The 14,814-nt window shown below is 55.2% G+C and overlaps 4 protein-coding genes and 2 long non-coding RNA genes across 12 annotated transcripts in view; 4 read left to right on the top strand and 2 right to left on the bottom strand.

Moving 5' to 3' along the window:
* Positions 1-6: 6 nt before the first annotated feature.
* Positions 7-425, top strand: sco2 (synthesis of cytochrome C oxidase 2). Its single transcript, XM_019897537.1, has one exon. The coding sequence runs from the start codon at positions 96-98 to the stop codon at positions 342-344; it is 249 nt and encodes an 82-aa protein (XP_019753096.1). The 5' UTR covers positions 7-95; the 3' UTR covers positions 345-425.
* Positions 426-873: 448 nt separating this feature from the next.
* On the bottom strand, positions 874-5,460 carry ncaph2 (non-SMC condensin II complex, subunit H2). 4 transcript variants are annotated; one of them, XM_019897498.1, is made up of 19 exons: positions 4,582-5,457; positions 4,100-4,240; positions 3,929-4,030; positions 3,761-3,822; positions 3,610-3,688; positions 3,479-3,535; positions 3,256-3,335; positions 3,068-3,189; positions 2,872-2,993; positions 2,739-2,795; positions 2,602-2,662; positions 2,400-2,501; positions 2,284-2,328; positions 2,034-2,204; positions 1,870-1,938; positions 1,763-1,803; positions 1,597-1,698; positions 1,384-1,533; positions 1,091-1,319 (listed from the first exon to the last, which is right to left on the bottom strand). In XM_019897498.1, exons 2-19 carry the CDS (start codon positions 4,205-4,207, stop codon positions 1,188-1,190), a joined length of 1,662 nt encoding a protein of 553 aa, XP_019753057.1. In that variant the 5' UTR covers positions 4,208-4,240; positions 4,582-5,457; the 3' UTR covers positions 1,091-1,187. The 4 variants fall into 4 exon arrangements, with proteins under 4 accessions (XP_019753056.1, XP_019753054.1, XP_019753055.1 ...); XM_019897497.1 differs by having other exon boundaries at positions 874-1,319; positions 1,597-1,803; positions 4,582-5,460; XM_019897495.1 differs by having other exon boundaries at positions 874-1,533; positions 4,582-5,460.
* On the top strand, positions 4,088-7,202 carry cradd (CARD and death domain containing adaptor protein). Its single transcript, XM_019897530.1, has 3 exons — positions 4,088-4,177; positions 5,473-5,873; positions 6,803-7,202. Exons 1-3 carry the CDS (start codon positions 4,137-4,139, stop codon positions 7,102-7,104), a joined length of 744 nt encoding a protein of 247 aa, XP_019753089.1. The 5' UTR covers positions 4,088-4,136; the 3' UTR covers positions 7,105-7,202.
* myrfl (myelin regulatory factor like) lies at positions 7,178-14,416 on the bottom strand. 4 transcript variants are annotated; one of them, XM_019897476.1, is made up of 24 exons: positions 14,062-14,412; positions 13,800-13,872; positions 13,321-13,399; positions 13,152-13,207; positions 12,906-13,068; positions 12,430-12,606; positions 12,139-12,334; positions 11,991-12,067; positions 11,806-11,916; positions 11,504-11,615; positions 11,224-11,424; positions 11,036-11,144; positions 10,837-10,946; positions 10,622-10,767; positions 10,400-10,546; positions 10,052-10,123; positions 9,571-9,617; positions 9,222-9,368; positions 9,107-9,154; positions 8,887-8,971; positions 8,740-8,814; positions 8,545-8,656; positions 8,379-8,450; positions 7,178-7,306 (listed from the first exon to the last, which is right to left on the bottom strand). In XM_019897476.1, exons 2-24 carry the CDS (start codon positions 13,852-13,854, stop codon positions 7,217-7,219), a joined length of 2,487 nt encoding a protein of 828 aa, XP_019753035.1. In that variant the 5' UTR covers positions 13,855-13,872; positions 14,062-14,412; the 3' UTR covers positions 7,178-7,216. The 4 variants fall into 4 exon arrangements, with proteins under 4 accessions (XP_019753035.1, XP_019753033.1, XP_019753032.1 ...); XM_019897474.1 differs by having other exon boundaries at positions 10,622-10,946; positions 13,800-13,922; positions 14,062-14,413; XM_019897473.1 differs by having other exon boundaries at positions 10,622-10,946; positions 14,062-14,413.
* Positions 9,772-14,814, top strand: part of LOC109532614 (uncharacterized) — a 6,937-nt gene continuing 1,894 nt past the window's right edge. The window contains exons 1-2 of the long non-coding RNA XR_002171406.1: positions 9,772-9,857; positions 9,948-10,098. This is a non-coding gene — a long non-coding RNA (uncharacterized LOC109532614). The remainder of the gene's footprint in view (positions 9,858-9,947; positions 10,099-14,814) is intronic.
* Positions 14,441-14,814, top strand: part of LOC109532616 (uncharacterized) — a 1,678-nt gene continuing 1,304 nt past the window's right edge. Inside the window, exon 1 of the long non-coding RNA XR_002171408.1 lies at positions 14,441-14,485. This is a non-coding gene — a long non-coding RNA (uncharacterized LOC109532616). The remainder of the gene's footprint in view (positions 14,486-14,814) is intronic.

The following is a 14,814-nucleotide window of genomic DNA, read 5'->3' as shown; positions in this document are numbered from 1 at the left end:
GGCGCCGCACCAAGCGTGACTTCCTGGGCCGCTGGGTGCTGCTCTACTTCGGCTTCACGCGCTGTCCCGACATCTGCCCCGACGAGCTGGACAAGATGAGCGCCGCCGTGGCCGAGCTGGACGCCGACGCCTCGCTGCCGCCCGTGCAGCCGCTCTTCATCACCGTCGACCCCGAGCGCGACCGCGTGGAGGCGCTGGCCCGCTACGTCAAAGACTTTCACCCTCGACTGGTAGGACGACTTGCAAAGTTTTCAAAGCTGGACACTTGTGGTGAGGGAACCCAACCGCACGCCTCTCCCCAAAATGCAAAAAAAGCCGCCCTCACTTTTGGCATTAGCGAGTAATTTTATCCGTCTGTGGGTTGGGAGGAAAAGACAAAACGAGTAAGCGGTCTTGTCAGTGGTGGATTGGATCAGATGGAAAAAAATAATAATTCTCACAAAGGAGGTGTGGTAAAAAAAAAAATGCAAATAAGTAATGAGGGTGATTTAATTTGTTGCGAGGCAAAATGTGAGTTTGTGCGATGAACGAAATGTCGCAATGAACGTATTTGAGCAGTTGGGCTCTTTCTGAACCGGCAGGTGGGCCTGACGGGCACCTCGGAGGAGGTGCAAGAGGCCGGGCGCGACTACCGCGTGTACGCCAGCCGCGGCCCGCCGGACCAGGACGGCGACTACCTGGTGGACCACTCGGTCCTCATCTACCTGCTGGGCCCAGACGGACTCTTGGTCGACTACTACAACCGGCTGAAGGACAAGGAGCACATCGTGCAAAGCGTGCGGCGACACATGGCCGAGCGTGGCCGACTGCGGCAGCGCGACTGAAGGAGCAACACTGGCGCCACGGTCAAGTAAGGTGGGGCGTTTTGGCGAGATTCCTCGTTGGAATCCTTGAATGGGAAGCGATCGGATTTCACAATACTTGTCGGGAGCAGACACCCTCGATCAAATCACTGAATAAAAACTGTAAAGATTTCACGAGCTTTGTCAGGACATGTTTATTGACTGTGAAAGATTTCACGGAGCAAAAAAACAGGATGCGCGTGTTTCTGGCTTTCCAAACCGTACGCATGGGATCGAGAGTTCCCCGAGGAACTCTTCCCCCCAAATCCTTTCCAACGCTTGCTCTTAATCCTGACACGCGGACGCACTTTTCACGGCGCAGGCCGGAGCTCTCCGTGGCCGTCGTCACTGGGAGGAGGCGAAGCAGGGAGCTTTTGGACGGAAGCGGTCGCCGCCGCCGAGCAGAGTCAAGCCCATCGAGTCCACGCTGTCCTCCAGACCCGCCGCGCCGTCGATGGCCACCGTGTACTCGTTGGCCTGAAACGCACGCCAGTGCTCGCGCGTCACCACGGAGGCGCCGGGGCGGCCACGTCCCACCTACCAGATGCAGAGACGCCAGCAGGAACCGGCAGGCTTCCGAGCCGTCCAAGGCGCGCACGATGGACGAGAAGGCGCGGCGCCGGCCCGCGCCGTCCAACGCCGACACGATCCTGTCGCCGTACTCGTGGATCTGGAACGCCGGACACGCCTCCTGCGTGGGGAAAACGGCGTCAGGCGGAGAAAAGGGCCGGCCGGCCGGCTTCGGCCGTCCAACCTGCTGAAGGAGTTTGGGACGGAGCTGGTCCTCCCACTCCTGGACGCGGCGGGACAAGGCCGTCTGCTGCGCGTAGTCTCGACAGTTCCTCGCCATCTCCTCCTAAAGGCGCACGCGCGCGTGTGACACACTCTCCATTGGTGTGAGGCGTGATGTCATCACCTACCACTCGCAGCCTGACCAGGTCCTTGTAGCTCAGCTCGACTTCTGCGAACCAACATTGACAGCTCATCGGATCAGGAATCCGTCTCTCCATCAGTCATCTGCCCTCACCTGGAGACGCGTCGACACCTCCTGCTTCAGACGTTTCCTGCTCATGGTTGTCTTCATCTTCATCTGCCTCTACGCACATACACACACACGCGCGCTTCCTTCAGGCTCAGGTGTGCTGTGCACGTTTGTGTGTGCGCGCGTGTTACCCAGGAGGTGGCGCTCACCGAATCCATCGGCCGGGTCCTGTTGCTTTCCTTGTGCCTCTGCGTCCTCCACCTCCAGAAGTCTCCTCATCAGGTCCTCATCCACAGCGTGAGTGCCAAATTCTTTCCCGTTGGTTCTTTTGAGATTGCTCAGCTTGCTTTTGAGGCTACTCTGATAAATGTAGTTGAGGTCTGCGGACACGACAAAGGCTCCTGGTTTGGATTCCATGTGAGCGCAAGCTAAGCGAGCGTGTTAGCGCATGAGCGGTACCGATGCAGGTGGGTCCTCTTCTCAGCTTGCGCTCCGGAGGGTCATCTGCAAGAAGAAGAATGGTTGAGAAGGCAAAAGATGCCGGCGCGAGCTTTCAGCAGGTGCGCGAGTCTGACATGTTTGTTTGAACCAGGTCCAGAAGTCCTGCAGCGGCGGCGCAGCCTGGCGTTTCCTCTTGCCTCCGTCGTCCAGACCGGCCGGAACCTTGTGGGCCTTTCCTGAAGCCGCGAGAGGACCGCTCGTGTTCACCTCTGACGCCAGCGCCTGACTCCCTCGCCCCCCCCCCCCCCCCCCCCCCTTCCTCCAGTCAAAGTGTACCTGACTTGAAAGGTTTCTCCTCCGGCATGGCGTACGCGTCGTAGAGCGCCCAAATGTTGCACTGAAACAGCAAGTGGACAATGTCAATGCAATCGAGCGGCGAAAAGGACACGGGCGTGAGAGTTCGGTCGCCGTACAGCAGGGGGCGCCGCCCTATCTTTGGGGGGAACCTGCCTCCGCCGCTCTCCCGGACCCTGGACACAACACACCACACGGATGAAAAGATGCGGTGGCACGCTTGCGCGCTCTCACACGTGCGCCCGCGTCAACCTGCTGCCTCTCGACGTGCTCGTCTACGTCCTGTTGCGCTTCCATGGCGCCATCCGCAGGAAGGAAGCTCCCCTCTGGGTCGTCTGCCATTTCATGACTGCCGGTCGCGAAGTCAACAACACCTGACGCGCGCAGGTGGGATGGAGAAAGGTCAGAGGCTGCGCACGTCCACTTCATCACGCCGCGTGCGCGTTACCAGCATCCTGGAGAGGCGCACTGGCGGTGGAGGGCAGCGTCAGGTAGATCAAGTCCTGAAGTCCCGGCAGGAAAATGTTGATGCGGAAGTCCTTCTGGCTCCACACCACCTCACCTTTGGCACTGACAGGCACGCACATGAAGATCTGGAGCCCATCCGCTCTGGGCTTCAGAGACTCTGTGTCTCACCTGATGAGTGGAAACTTGTGCTTGTGTCGACTTTCAGGAGGAAGCAGAGACGCCGGAGGGAGAGGAACCACTTTCACCGGCTGCAACAACAACAACAGCCGCTTTGACTGAGAGCACACAGAAATGGGATGGGTGTGTGCGAACGTGTGTTTGTGTACTGCTTTGGGACTGTGTGTGTGTGTGTGTGTGTGTGTGTGTGAGAGAGGGAGGGAGAAGATCTGACCACGCCGACTTCTGGCCTGTCCACCCAGCCAGGCGCTTCAATGTCCAGTTCGCAAAACTGCAACAACGACAAGAAAGAAAGAAACTAAGTCCAGCTGTTGACATCCACGCGGCGCACTTCCTGTTTCTCACATCATCATCGGAATTGTCATCTCGCCGCGCTGCCGCGGCATCACCGTTGTCGTCGCGCGCCGCCGCTCCTTGGCCTCGTCTGTCGGCAGCAAAAACAAAAAAAATAAACGGTGAGAGCAAGTTGAAAGTCGGACTTGGATGTGTTGCTTACTTGTGCTTCCTGTCTCGGATGTAGTCCAACGTTTGGAAGACCAGATTGTGCAGCAACTCCACCTGCAACGTCATCGCCCCGGTGACAGTTGAGTCACGCGCAGGAGGCTTCATTCCCTTGTCCAATTTGATGGCCGGGCCATTCGAAGGCTGATTTCTTGCACTTCACCTTCTTGCTGTAGATGCAGGTCGAACCTTGGATGAGCAGCGCCGCCTCGGCAAAGTTCAGTTGGGTTTTGCCTTCGTCCAACGTGATGCACATCTCGTCCAGCTGTAACACACGCGCACGTGTTCAGAGCGCCGTCTCGCTTTGTTGTGCTTGCGCTCAAACGCCGTCAACCTCTTCCAGGTAGTCGTTGAGCTCGGCCGCCACGTCCATGTCCCAGTTCTTGGTGAGCTCCCGGATGGGCTGCAGCAGGTGAGCGAATCGTCTCTCGGTGGACTCCATGACCGCGGTGTGCACCGGGACCACTGCCTCGCGCTATGCACAGACACGAGAGCCAATTTCAGGGCACAGCGAGCCTTCCGATCAATTATTTCCCCTGTGTTTAGCAAGCTTTGCAATGATACCGGCCGTTTGGAAGTAGGATCATGGGTCAAGGAAGGTCACAGCTAAAATTTCGAGCCCCGTCGATACCGACCACCTAGTGGTGCATTTGCACCGTTTTCGAAGACTCATAACTCCCTTTGTATTTGTCTATGTCGAATGTTCATAAGTCTTGAAACGATCTGTAATAATGCCAGTCTCATGAAAATGAAATAAGATTTGAACATTTCCTTGCCAGCCTACAACCAGATCCGCTTTGAGGCAAACATGCTCACCGTTGGTCCAGTGGAACAAACCTTGTTGTTGTACGACTTGAGTGTGCGTGACTTTGCTAGCTTATTCTCGTTGTTGACGTGACTGTTGAAGCGTTCAGAGAAACAATAAAAAAAATTCAAAAAAGACAAACCTACATTGATGTTTTTTTTTTCAACGAAACGTAATCTAAGTTGTCAAAAAAACAAAACAACGGACGAGTTTCGGTAAACGTCAAACTTCCCGGGCGAATCTTCCTCGACTCCTCTTGCCGCTACTTCCGCTTCGCCCCCGCTTCAAACAGGACGTCCTGCCGCCTGCTGGTCGTTCTTCGCACTCGCGCCATCCCTGGTCGTTGTTTGGATTCCGAGCAGCGGCGTTTGCTCAGAAAACGTTCCAAGTGTAGTCAGCTGGGCCGCTGCCCAACAGGTTCAAGAACTCCCCGGCCGACGACTTTTTACAACGATGAGGGCGTCACGTTCGCGCCTTCATCCTGACAGGTGCATGGCCGCTTCTTGCCAACGGCGTAAACCGGTCGTTCTCAGGCCTTTGCATTTGTGAGCTCATTCAAAATCGAAACGTAGATCCCCTTTTGGGAAATTGAAGTCCTCCGTGTGAGAGTTGTGAACGTCCGAAATGGCCTACTTGAGCGAAGCAAGTTCTGCTGCCTTGTTTCTGGTCAGACACCAAAACGGCCAAAGCAGCAGCGAGCGTGGTTAGCGGCTTATTTGTTTGTTAAGTCAAGTCTGCTTTGTTGTCAAATACTGCTCGATGTGCAACATACGGCTCAGGTGAAATTTCTTTCGTCTCAACCATTTATGTACAGTGTTTGGCTCTCTGGGATTTTATTTCTTAATTTATTTTGACAAGAGTTCCCTCTCCTTGTGTTTCTGGTCGGACATAAAAACAAAAAGCACAAATCCGGAAGTAAGCAGCGTCGCCAAGAAGAGGACGAAGCGAATGGCCATGGATCCAGTCCACAAAGAAGTTCTGCGGACGCTGCGTGTGGATTTGTCCGAGCAGCTGCTGGTGTCGGACGGCGTGCTGCCTCTCTTGTATCAGGAAGGCATCCTGACGGCCGCGCAGGTGGAGGATATCTTGGCCGAGAGCACCGACCGGAAGCGGTGCCTCAAGCTGCTCGACGTTCTGCCGAGGCGCGGCCCGAAAGCCTTCGGGGTCTTCCTCCGAGCTCTCGACGACTTCGCCTGGCTCCGAGAACGACTGCTGCAAGAGCTTCGCGACCGGACCTGCACCGGGACCGCCACCGCACCGCTCGGGGCTCCGACGAGCCTCCGGGGATCGTCGTCGACCACTGGTAGGACCTCATCAGGACTCTTGAAAAAAAAAATGTTTGTGACGTTTATTTTTATTTATTTATAATTACCTCAAAGAAAAGACGAAAATAAAATGTTAGTTGGAAATAACTTACGTCATTTTTAAGATGAGAAAAGCAGTCAGTTCTAAGTCCGACGTCTTTTATTTTAATCAACTAAGCAGAAAACGATGACCGCATCCTTTTAAACGCTGGATGTGGGCGTCTTTCTGGACTGCGATGTCATTTATTCCGAATTACAGTGTGGAAATATGAACCGGAACGTCAAGGAAGCGTTTTAATCTGTCGTTTAGGGGGGAAAGGTTCTTTGTACGTCGTTTGTTTTGAATGAACCGGTAAAAAAAAGGACATTCGTTCCAAATGATATTCGTTGTGAAAGATTTGAAGCCATTCCTGCAGGGCTCGGCAAACCTTTTCAAAAGGAAAGATGGGCCGGCTCAGTTTGCATTCATTTAATGCAATGAATCTATTTAGATTTAATGACATTTATTTTTAAGATAACTTAATTTCAAATATCAAAAAAAAAAAGTACAGTAGTGTTAAAAATATATTTCATTACCAATAGCATTGTTGAACAGCAAATTGTTATCTGAGATGGCTTTGTGTGTCCAATGTTTTTTTAACGCTCTTGTCACCATTTTTTGACAGTTCTCAGATATTTTCATATTTGCTGTTTACGTTTGACCTCTAAAGGCTTGCACAGAATAGATTTGAGAATTTGTTTCTCATGAATGTTGATAAAATGCAAATGTGTTCGATGTACACGTGCATCTTCAACCCATTTTCAAATGTTGTGTTTGAGACATAGTGAAGCATTGAGCAGGAAATGGAGGGAAGGGAAAAGCGGCCCTTGGGTGACACGTGCTGTTTTAAAATTGTTTTTTTTTTTGTGTGTGTGTGTTTTGTGCCAGAGGTCGCATGCGGCCTTCCAGACCACGTGGCCCAGCAAGTCCCTTCCGAGCGTCAGCTCTCGCGTCTGGCCTCGGTGCTGGGCGACGAGTGGGAGTCGGTGGCGATGGACCTGGGCGTGTCGTCGGCCGCCCTGTTCCGTTGCCGCGCCGACAACACGCTCTGTTGTCGCGACGCCGCGCTGGCTGCCCTGTTGCTGTGGCGACGCTCGCAAGGGAAGAACGCCACAGCCCGACGGCTGCAAGAAAGTCTGCGGGCCGCCGGCATCCACTCGGCCGTCCTGCAGGATGTCATGATGGCGTGACCGAGACCGAAGCCTCATTTGGGCAGAATAGTTTTATTTACATTTTTAAGATACACTTCAATTCCATTTTGAAGGCTGGACTAAGATTAAAAAAAAAACAAAAAAAGCGGCGTCAGTTGCTGCAGCGGCGGTAGAAGTAGAAATGGTAATCTGTGAAGAGCGCCCCCCCGAAGTGATGGTCGGTACTGCAGTCGGCTTGGCCCTGTGCACAAGTTGCATGACACAAGACTCGAGTCACATGACCTCCTCCAGGACACCTCCAGTGGACCTGGATGTCTTCCACTCGAAATCCCAAGATGGTGATTCAGAAGTTGGGAATGAGCAGAAAGATTCCAAAAGCAGCGACTGCATTCAACTCCGTTCGCTCACTCCCAACTCCCTCATCACAAGCAAAAGATTTTATTGTTGTTGATTTTGAAGAGGAACAACTCAATTGGATGTAATTTTTTGGAATTGGCTATAGAGATCAGTAAAACATCCATGAAAAATTCAGATACAGTGAGTAGTGCATGAACAATTTCAGATTATTTTTGATTCATTATTTTCATGATCATTTTTTTGTCGGCAACACCGAGGCGATAAAAGTCGAGGCTTTTTTTTGTGTGTGTGTGTAAGTGGGGAGGGGTTTAATTGCTGATCTAATTTATATTTTTCAAGTTGTCAACTTGCTATCGGTGCACTTAATGATTATTTTAATAATGGATATAGTCTATTGACTCTATATTTTTTAAAAACATGTTTATGTCTCTTTATTCTAAAACAGGACATTTCATTTCAAATTGCCCGTGCCCAAAACATGCACAAACATAAATTGATGTTATGAATCAGCGACTGGTTTGGCCCGTATAGTCCATCAGAAAATCTGCAAAAATGTTGATCCTTGTGAGTTTCTAAATAAAAGACGAGGTTCGCAAATGTCTTATTTGGATTGATCACAAAGATCATCACTCAGCTTGCATGGGGGACTTTGGCAATTGGACAGTATTTACTGTCGAGAGGCAGAAATTCACAGGATTTAGACAACTTGACGTTCAAGTCTCGAAACGATTAACTAGAAAAATATAGATGTCGATTTAATTTGGTCATCTGTGGGTTGCCGATTAATTGATGAATTGCTGTACTCATTACTGTATTTGGCAATAACTCTTAGGCATGTATTCTTTATCCTCTGTGAAGAATGACTGCTATGAGTGCAGCATATGAGAAATACGTGTGTGTGTGTGTGTGTGTGTGTGTGTGTGTGTGTGTGTGTGCGCGCGTGCGTGCGCTCTTACGGCCACTGTGGATCGAAAGTGGTACGAGCTGTGGTAAAGGCGAGCCACGTGCAGCGGCCATTCGTGTTCCCCCTGCAAAGCGACAAATGCAGAAGGCCATTCAACGCTGGCCCACTGGGGGGACGGGGGGTCACCCATGACTGAAGTCGAGGCGCGTTTGCGGAACCTGCGTATTGGGCGGATAGCGACTGGTGCTAATCAGCTCTCTGTCCAGCAGGGCGGCGCAGGTGGACGATTCGTGGGAGGCGCACAAGTGCACCACCAGGAGCTCGGTGGAACTGGACACACGCAACAACAACAACTAAGGTCAATAATCCCTCAAGGCGTGTGCGTGCATGGTGCGAACACGAACGCTCCTCACTTCATGAGGAGGGTCACTCTCATGTTGACGGGCACAAAGGGACTGACGGGCACTTGGAAGACGAACCTGTCGGGTCTGAAGATGACAATCGGGCAACGGTAAGAAAGTTTTCCCTTTTGGCTCTTTCTGTGTTTGCCGCGCACTTACCCGCATTCGTCTCGCACGCAGTAACGGCTGTCGATCACCTGCTGGTTCTCTTTGATCATGAAGGACTGAATGCTTGTGTTGGTCCCTGTCACACCCACACACACATGCGCAGAATTTCATGCGTGTAGTCACACAGGCCCGCGCACCACCACGAACAGTCACGTGCACGCGTGTTGGGGGCGCCGCCGACGCAGCGTAAACAAGATGCGGTCCGACGTACAGTCTGTGGAGCTTTGAAGCCTCTGGAGCAAGTCGTCTGGGGTTTCCGCTGCAAACAAGCAAAGCGACATGAGGGCTTCGCCGTCACGCGCCGTCGGCCCGCAGCCGGCGCTCACCCGCTCCGTCGCCGGCTCGCGACGGGCCGGCCTCGACGCGGCGCCCGCTCCCCGTTGGCGAGGGGCAGCAGTACACGGTGTCGCAGTACAGCAGATCGCAGAAGTGCACGTCGGGGGGCCACGGCCCCGGGGGGACGATCGGCGGCGCTGTGACCCAGAAATGAGTTTGAAGCCAAAGACGTCACGGCCTCGGAATGTCTTGACAAGCAGTCGGGCGCGTTTTCATGTATCGCTGCACCCGCCGACGGGCCGATAGGTTTGCGCTTTGCGTGGTGCGCTAAGTGGATGCGCTTTGTGGCAGACGTGACATGATGCGCGTGGATTCGGCTGAGGAAGGAAGCCGCCTTACCTGAGCTGCCGCTGGCCGCCGTCGGCGCCGGAAGCACGCTGCTGTTGCTGACGCACACAAAAGCAAAAACAAATCACTCCGCTCAGGCCCGGGGGAAGGTAGACATTTTTTCCCTTCTTGGAAAAGCAACTGACGACGTTCAAGACCACTTGCTTCTTGATAGCAAACACTTTTTTTTTCTTTTTCCAAACATTCATTGATGTCTACTTTCACAGAAACCATCAACGACCACCACAAGTCGTCGGCACGTCGATGCTGAGTGAAGCAGAGCAAGTTCAATTTAGCAAGTAAGTGAAGTCGATGACATTTTTCTTTTACTTCTTCTTTGCGCATAAACCGACATCAACACAACAGTCTCCTCATTTCAATGCGGGAAGACAATTTGGGGACGCGTGCAAGACCACGTCACCGCCGAAGCCGGAATCTCAAGGCAGCGCTGCGGACCTGTCATCCGCGTGCAGTGAAAATTCAAAGTCCTCACCTGACACCGGAGGACGAGTCCACGTCGCCTTGCGTTGAGTTGAGCAGGTACAAGGCGCCCATGATGATGATGCTGACACACACACACACAGAGACAGACGGGGGATGTTGTCTGCTGTCTGAAGTGACTGATGTCATCTCAATTGGGACTCTCTAATGGAAGGGTTAGTTTTGCATTTCCCTTGGAAGAAGCAAATTGCGCTGCCTGTCGCGATACGACGCTGGCATCGATGGATGGATGAAGGAAGAGACATTGGCGTCGTCAAGAAATCAGACATTTTTGGCCAACGAGACTCATTGGCTGCGCAGTGATCGGAAAGTCACGTCGGGAAGTGACGTCCCTGCTTACCAGGCGGCGACGGCGAGGCACAGCGTCAGCACCCCGGCCCGGAGCATTTTCTGCGGCGCGCGGCCGTCGTCGTCGGCCTGGCCGGCTTTGGCGCGGGCCTCGAAACTCTGCGCCGCCACCGACGCGGCGCTGGGCTTCCTCGACGTCCTGTCGGGAGAAGGCGCGGAGCTTTTATGATATGAAGGGGCAACGAGGAAGAGAAGGCGGGGCAGGAGGAAGTACCCGGTGGAGCGCAGACTTCCCGTCAGGCTCTTCAACTTGGCCAGGCGTCGCTTCCAAAGCTCCAACTCGCTCACGCGTGTCTCCAGGCTGTCGGCCATCTTGGAGAGCTGCTGCACCGCCCCCACGTTCTCCATGAAGATCTGGTCCTGGACGACCGAGGGCGGAGGACAAAGAGGAGAAATCAGGGCGCCGGGAGGAGGAGATGCAAGTCGTACCTTGTCCACCACCAGGAAGTTGTTGATCTTGTGGCCGTCGTGGCACGTGATGTCGCCGACCTCCTTGACGGCCGAAGGGAGAAGCTCCTTCACCTCTTGAGCCAGCACGCCTGAAATGTCACACGCGGCTGGAGAAACAATCTCACCCGCAGACGGACAGTCACGGAACCGCCCGCGCCACCGCCGGCTCGGTGTTGACCTGTCCGGTGCGTGTGTTCGATGCCCATCTTGGAGGCAAACTCGGGCTTGTAGTCGAACTCCACCAGGCGCATTTGCGTGATCCTCCTCAGTTGCTCCTCGGCGTCCGCCTGCCAGGGCGAGTTGGTTTCTGTATTTGTTCTACAAGATGGCCCGCGGCGCCGCCGCCGCGTCACTTCCCGGCCGCACCTCTCGTATGTTGCACTTGGCGCGCCGGTCGGACGGCTGCATGACGCGGCCCATCACGGTGGCGTTGCCGCACACCACCAGCGCCTCGTCGGGGGCGTCCGTGTTGATGCCCACCCGACCGTGACACGCCACGGCGTCCGGCGCCGCCCCGCGCTGCCAAAGGCTGTCGCCGTCCATCTCGAACTGGCCCGGATTGGAAGCCTGCGCGCGTGACCCGGAGGGCGCGCGTGAGGAAAACCGCCCGAGGGAGTAGCGGCGGCGCCGCCCAGCCAACGCTTACCCGGACGATGAGCCTCTCGGACACGAGGGCGGCCAGGAGGAAGGACGACGACTCCTCATCGTCGTCTTGGTCTTTGACGGCGGCGTACAACCCCACCACCATCTGGAAATATCTGCGCACACGCCGTTAGCGCACGCGCTCTCAAACAAAACACAAACGGGCCAACCCACGGCTGACATGCACACGAGGTCAAAAGCATGCGCAAACACAAATGTTTGTGACAGGCCAAAAGCACCCAACCACGCACGCACAAACCCACGCGTGGCGGCCAGAGATCCCACCCCCCAACCCGGGGGACGTACCTCTGGTCGGGATTGGGCCGTCCCCTCTTTCTCATGTTGTTGGCGGTGGTCTCGCCGAAGTGAAGGCGTCCTAGCGTGACTTTGGTCATGGCGCCGCTCACCACGCTGACCCTGCGGGAATCGAGCCACGGTCAGCCACGGTCACGGCACACTGTGCAACCCCCCCCCCCCGCCTTTAAACCCACCTGACAGGCCGCAAAGGCCTCTTGGTGCGGTCAGGTTGAGACTGCTCCATGGGCACGCGATGCTCAGGAGATTCCATCTGGCGGGAACGCAAACGGCCATTAGCTTTGCGGGCTCCCCGCTGGGGCGCTAAGCTACCCGGAAGCTAACCTTGACCCCGAACACGTTGATGTCAAGGTGGTCCAGCTGGCGCACGCCACGCGGCGTTCTCACGTAGGAGGGCTCTGTGGCCACACCCACTTGGACCGTCACCTGGAAATGGTTCTTCTTCTGACACACGAAAGCCTCGTCGGCCGGCGAGAAGTTGAAGCCCTTGTCCGTGGACACCGCCAATAACGGAGGATGCCTGTCGGCACGGGACGTCGTCACGGTCGACCTGCGCACGTATAATTGCGCGCGGCCGCGCACTCGGTCGCGGCGAAGAGCGGGCGGCCGACTCACATGACGTGCGAGTTGGAGTCCAAGACGGCGTTCCAGTCAGCCGAACGGAAGGTCTCCCAGCTCAGGCGGCCGCCGGAAAGGGGTCCTCCTCGGGCGTCACCCCCGAGCGCAAGTCGGTCGGGTTCTGGCGACGAGCCGTGCGACTCGCTTCTTTTCCTTTTGTTTCGGTCGGGTGAGCTGGAGACAAACACCGAGACGCCGCTTCATCCGGTTTGGGGCTAACCAAGTTCCGCGTTGAAGGAGGCCATTCAAAACGGATGGCACTTGAGGGAAAAGCGGTCCGGACAATCATTTCGTTGACGGCACGATTCAAGATGGATGGACAAGTTGAAATCAACTGAGCTGTACTTGGAAAATGTCCCGGACTGGAAAGCAAGCGATGATGAGCCTTGCCATGCGGTGATTCTTTTGCCTGCCACTAGAGGGAGCCCGCATAGCGTGAGTGGTACTCATCCGAGCCTCGGAGACTCACTCACCAGTTTTGCGAGGCGGAGGCCGGCGCCCCCAAAGGCATCCGGCTGAGGCCGAAACACGAGTGCCGCGCGGTCGGCTCGGCCAGGTGCATCGGCGGGACCTCGGCGGGGATGGGCCCGCAGTGGATGGGCGGCTCGGACCAATAGGAAAGCTCCCTTTGGAAATCTGGCAGTCGGACGCCGCGCCGATGTTAGCCTCGGCGCTGCAGGGAGCGTGTGGTGGAAGGAGTGGGCGGGGCAAGGACTGACCTGGGATCCGCTCCGGTGAGCAGACGTCCGAGTCCGGAGGCGAGTCGGGAAGCGCGCTAGCCCGTATCCGGAAGACAAAAACACATCAAGGACGTTCACGTCCACGCACGTCGCCTCTTAAGACGCGCACGCGTGCGAAGCGGCTCACGCAAACAGTCAAGTCACTCACAAAGCGTTGAAGTCGCTGCTGAGGTACTGCTCCAGGATGCTGGTATCCATGGCAACCGAACTGTCCAGAACGTCGCGACCTGCGCGTCATCACGTCACCGTCAGCGGACGACCTTGACGGCTCTCGTTGACTTTCAAACGCTTTCGCTCCAAATTCCCAACGGCCGTTTTTCCATTTTGTTTGCAATTCCAAGGATTTCCGCGTGTTTGCGCCTTTCCGTGACGACTCGGGTCTCCGTATCTCTGTTGCAAGCGGGCTCTTCGCAGAAGGACCTTCCGGCCACGTCAGCAGCACTTTGCGACAGAGGGAGACCGGCCGAGCCGCGGAAAGGCCCCGCGATAAATGCCGACCCAGCGCGTCACGGTGGCCGGTTGCTTTTGAGCCGACCTGGAAAGTTTCATGCTGAACTTCCACCCCACGGCGCCCAAACGTTTTGGATCGGAAAGGCATGCGTGTGATGTCTTGCGTGTGCCGCTCACCGCGGAAGAACTGCCGCAGCGCCTCCGTCTCGCCGTGCACAGCCGCAGACTCCATCGTGGCCAGCAGGTAGCGCTGAGGAGGAGCACATGAAAAAAGGCCTCACTTCTGCTGGAGGAAGGTTGCTAGGCAACACACACAGTTGTGGGAGTCCTTGTATGTGTGACACGATCCACTTCACACACACACACACACACACACACACACACACACACACACACACACTAATGTGAGTGAGACTTGGACATGATTGTTCTGGCTCACCCGCCTTTCGCTCCAAAATGGCCGATTGTCCCGCGCCGCCGTCCTCCGTCAGTCGGATCAGTCGTCCCGCTCGGTGCGGGCTCCGACCCGTTAGCGGATTTGGACGTCCATCTTCGGACCCTGACGCGCTTTCTTCTTGTGTTTCAGGAAATGTGGCCGTTTGAGAAGCGTCCGAAATGTTTTTTTTTCTCCGGCCGTGTGGCTTCTGTCTGGTTTGTGTCAGCTGAACTTTGAGCTTTGAACAGGAAGAAGGCGTGTTACTCACCTGCGCGTGTGGGTGTGCGCGGTGATCATTGTTCATTTGAAACGCATTTGTATGGTCACCGGAGCTCGGGTGGGCCGCAGTCTTTCCCAGCTCATTGAACTGAATTGAATTGGGGTGAGAAGTGAGTTGCGCCCTGGACTGGTCACCGGTCACTGTCAGGTCACATCGAGACACAAAGTGGACTGTTCGCCAGTTCGTGACAAAGAAACAAACCGCCATTTACACCAAAGGCCGATTTCCGGTCTTCATCCGGTGGTATTGCCTTGACTTGCGCGGTTTTGTTTGTTCCCCGTTACGAGCAATCGCTTTCTTCTTGAGACGTGAGTGCGTCTCAGACCCCCGCCGCGAGATGGCGCCAGCAACCTTCCCCACCACCAAGTTGCGGTGGTTTCCTTGCACCGAAGGACAAGATCAATTCGTGGCGCTCGTCAGCTATTCATAGGTTTTGCCAATCAACACAAGGGAAGGGGGGGGGGGTGGGTGCGTCG

This window comes from Hippocampus comes, unplaced genomic scaffold (assembly GCF_001891065.2).
Source record: "Hippocampus comes isolate QL1 unplaced genomic scaffold, H_comes_QL1_v1.1 scaffold81, whole genome shotgun sequence".
In the NCBI taxonomy this organism is placed as follows: Eukaryota; Metazoa; Chordata; class Actinopteri; order Syngnathiformes; family Syngnathidae; genus Hippocampus; species Hippocampus comes.
The sequence above is the reverse complement of the archived record's forward strand: the minus strand, read 5'-3'. Positions and strand labels throughout refer to the sequence as shown.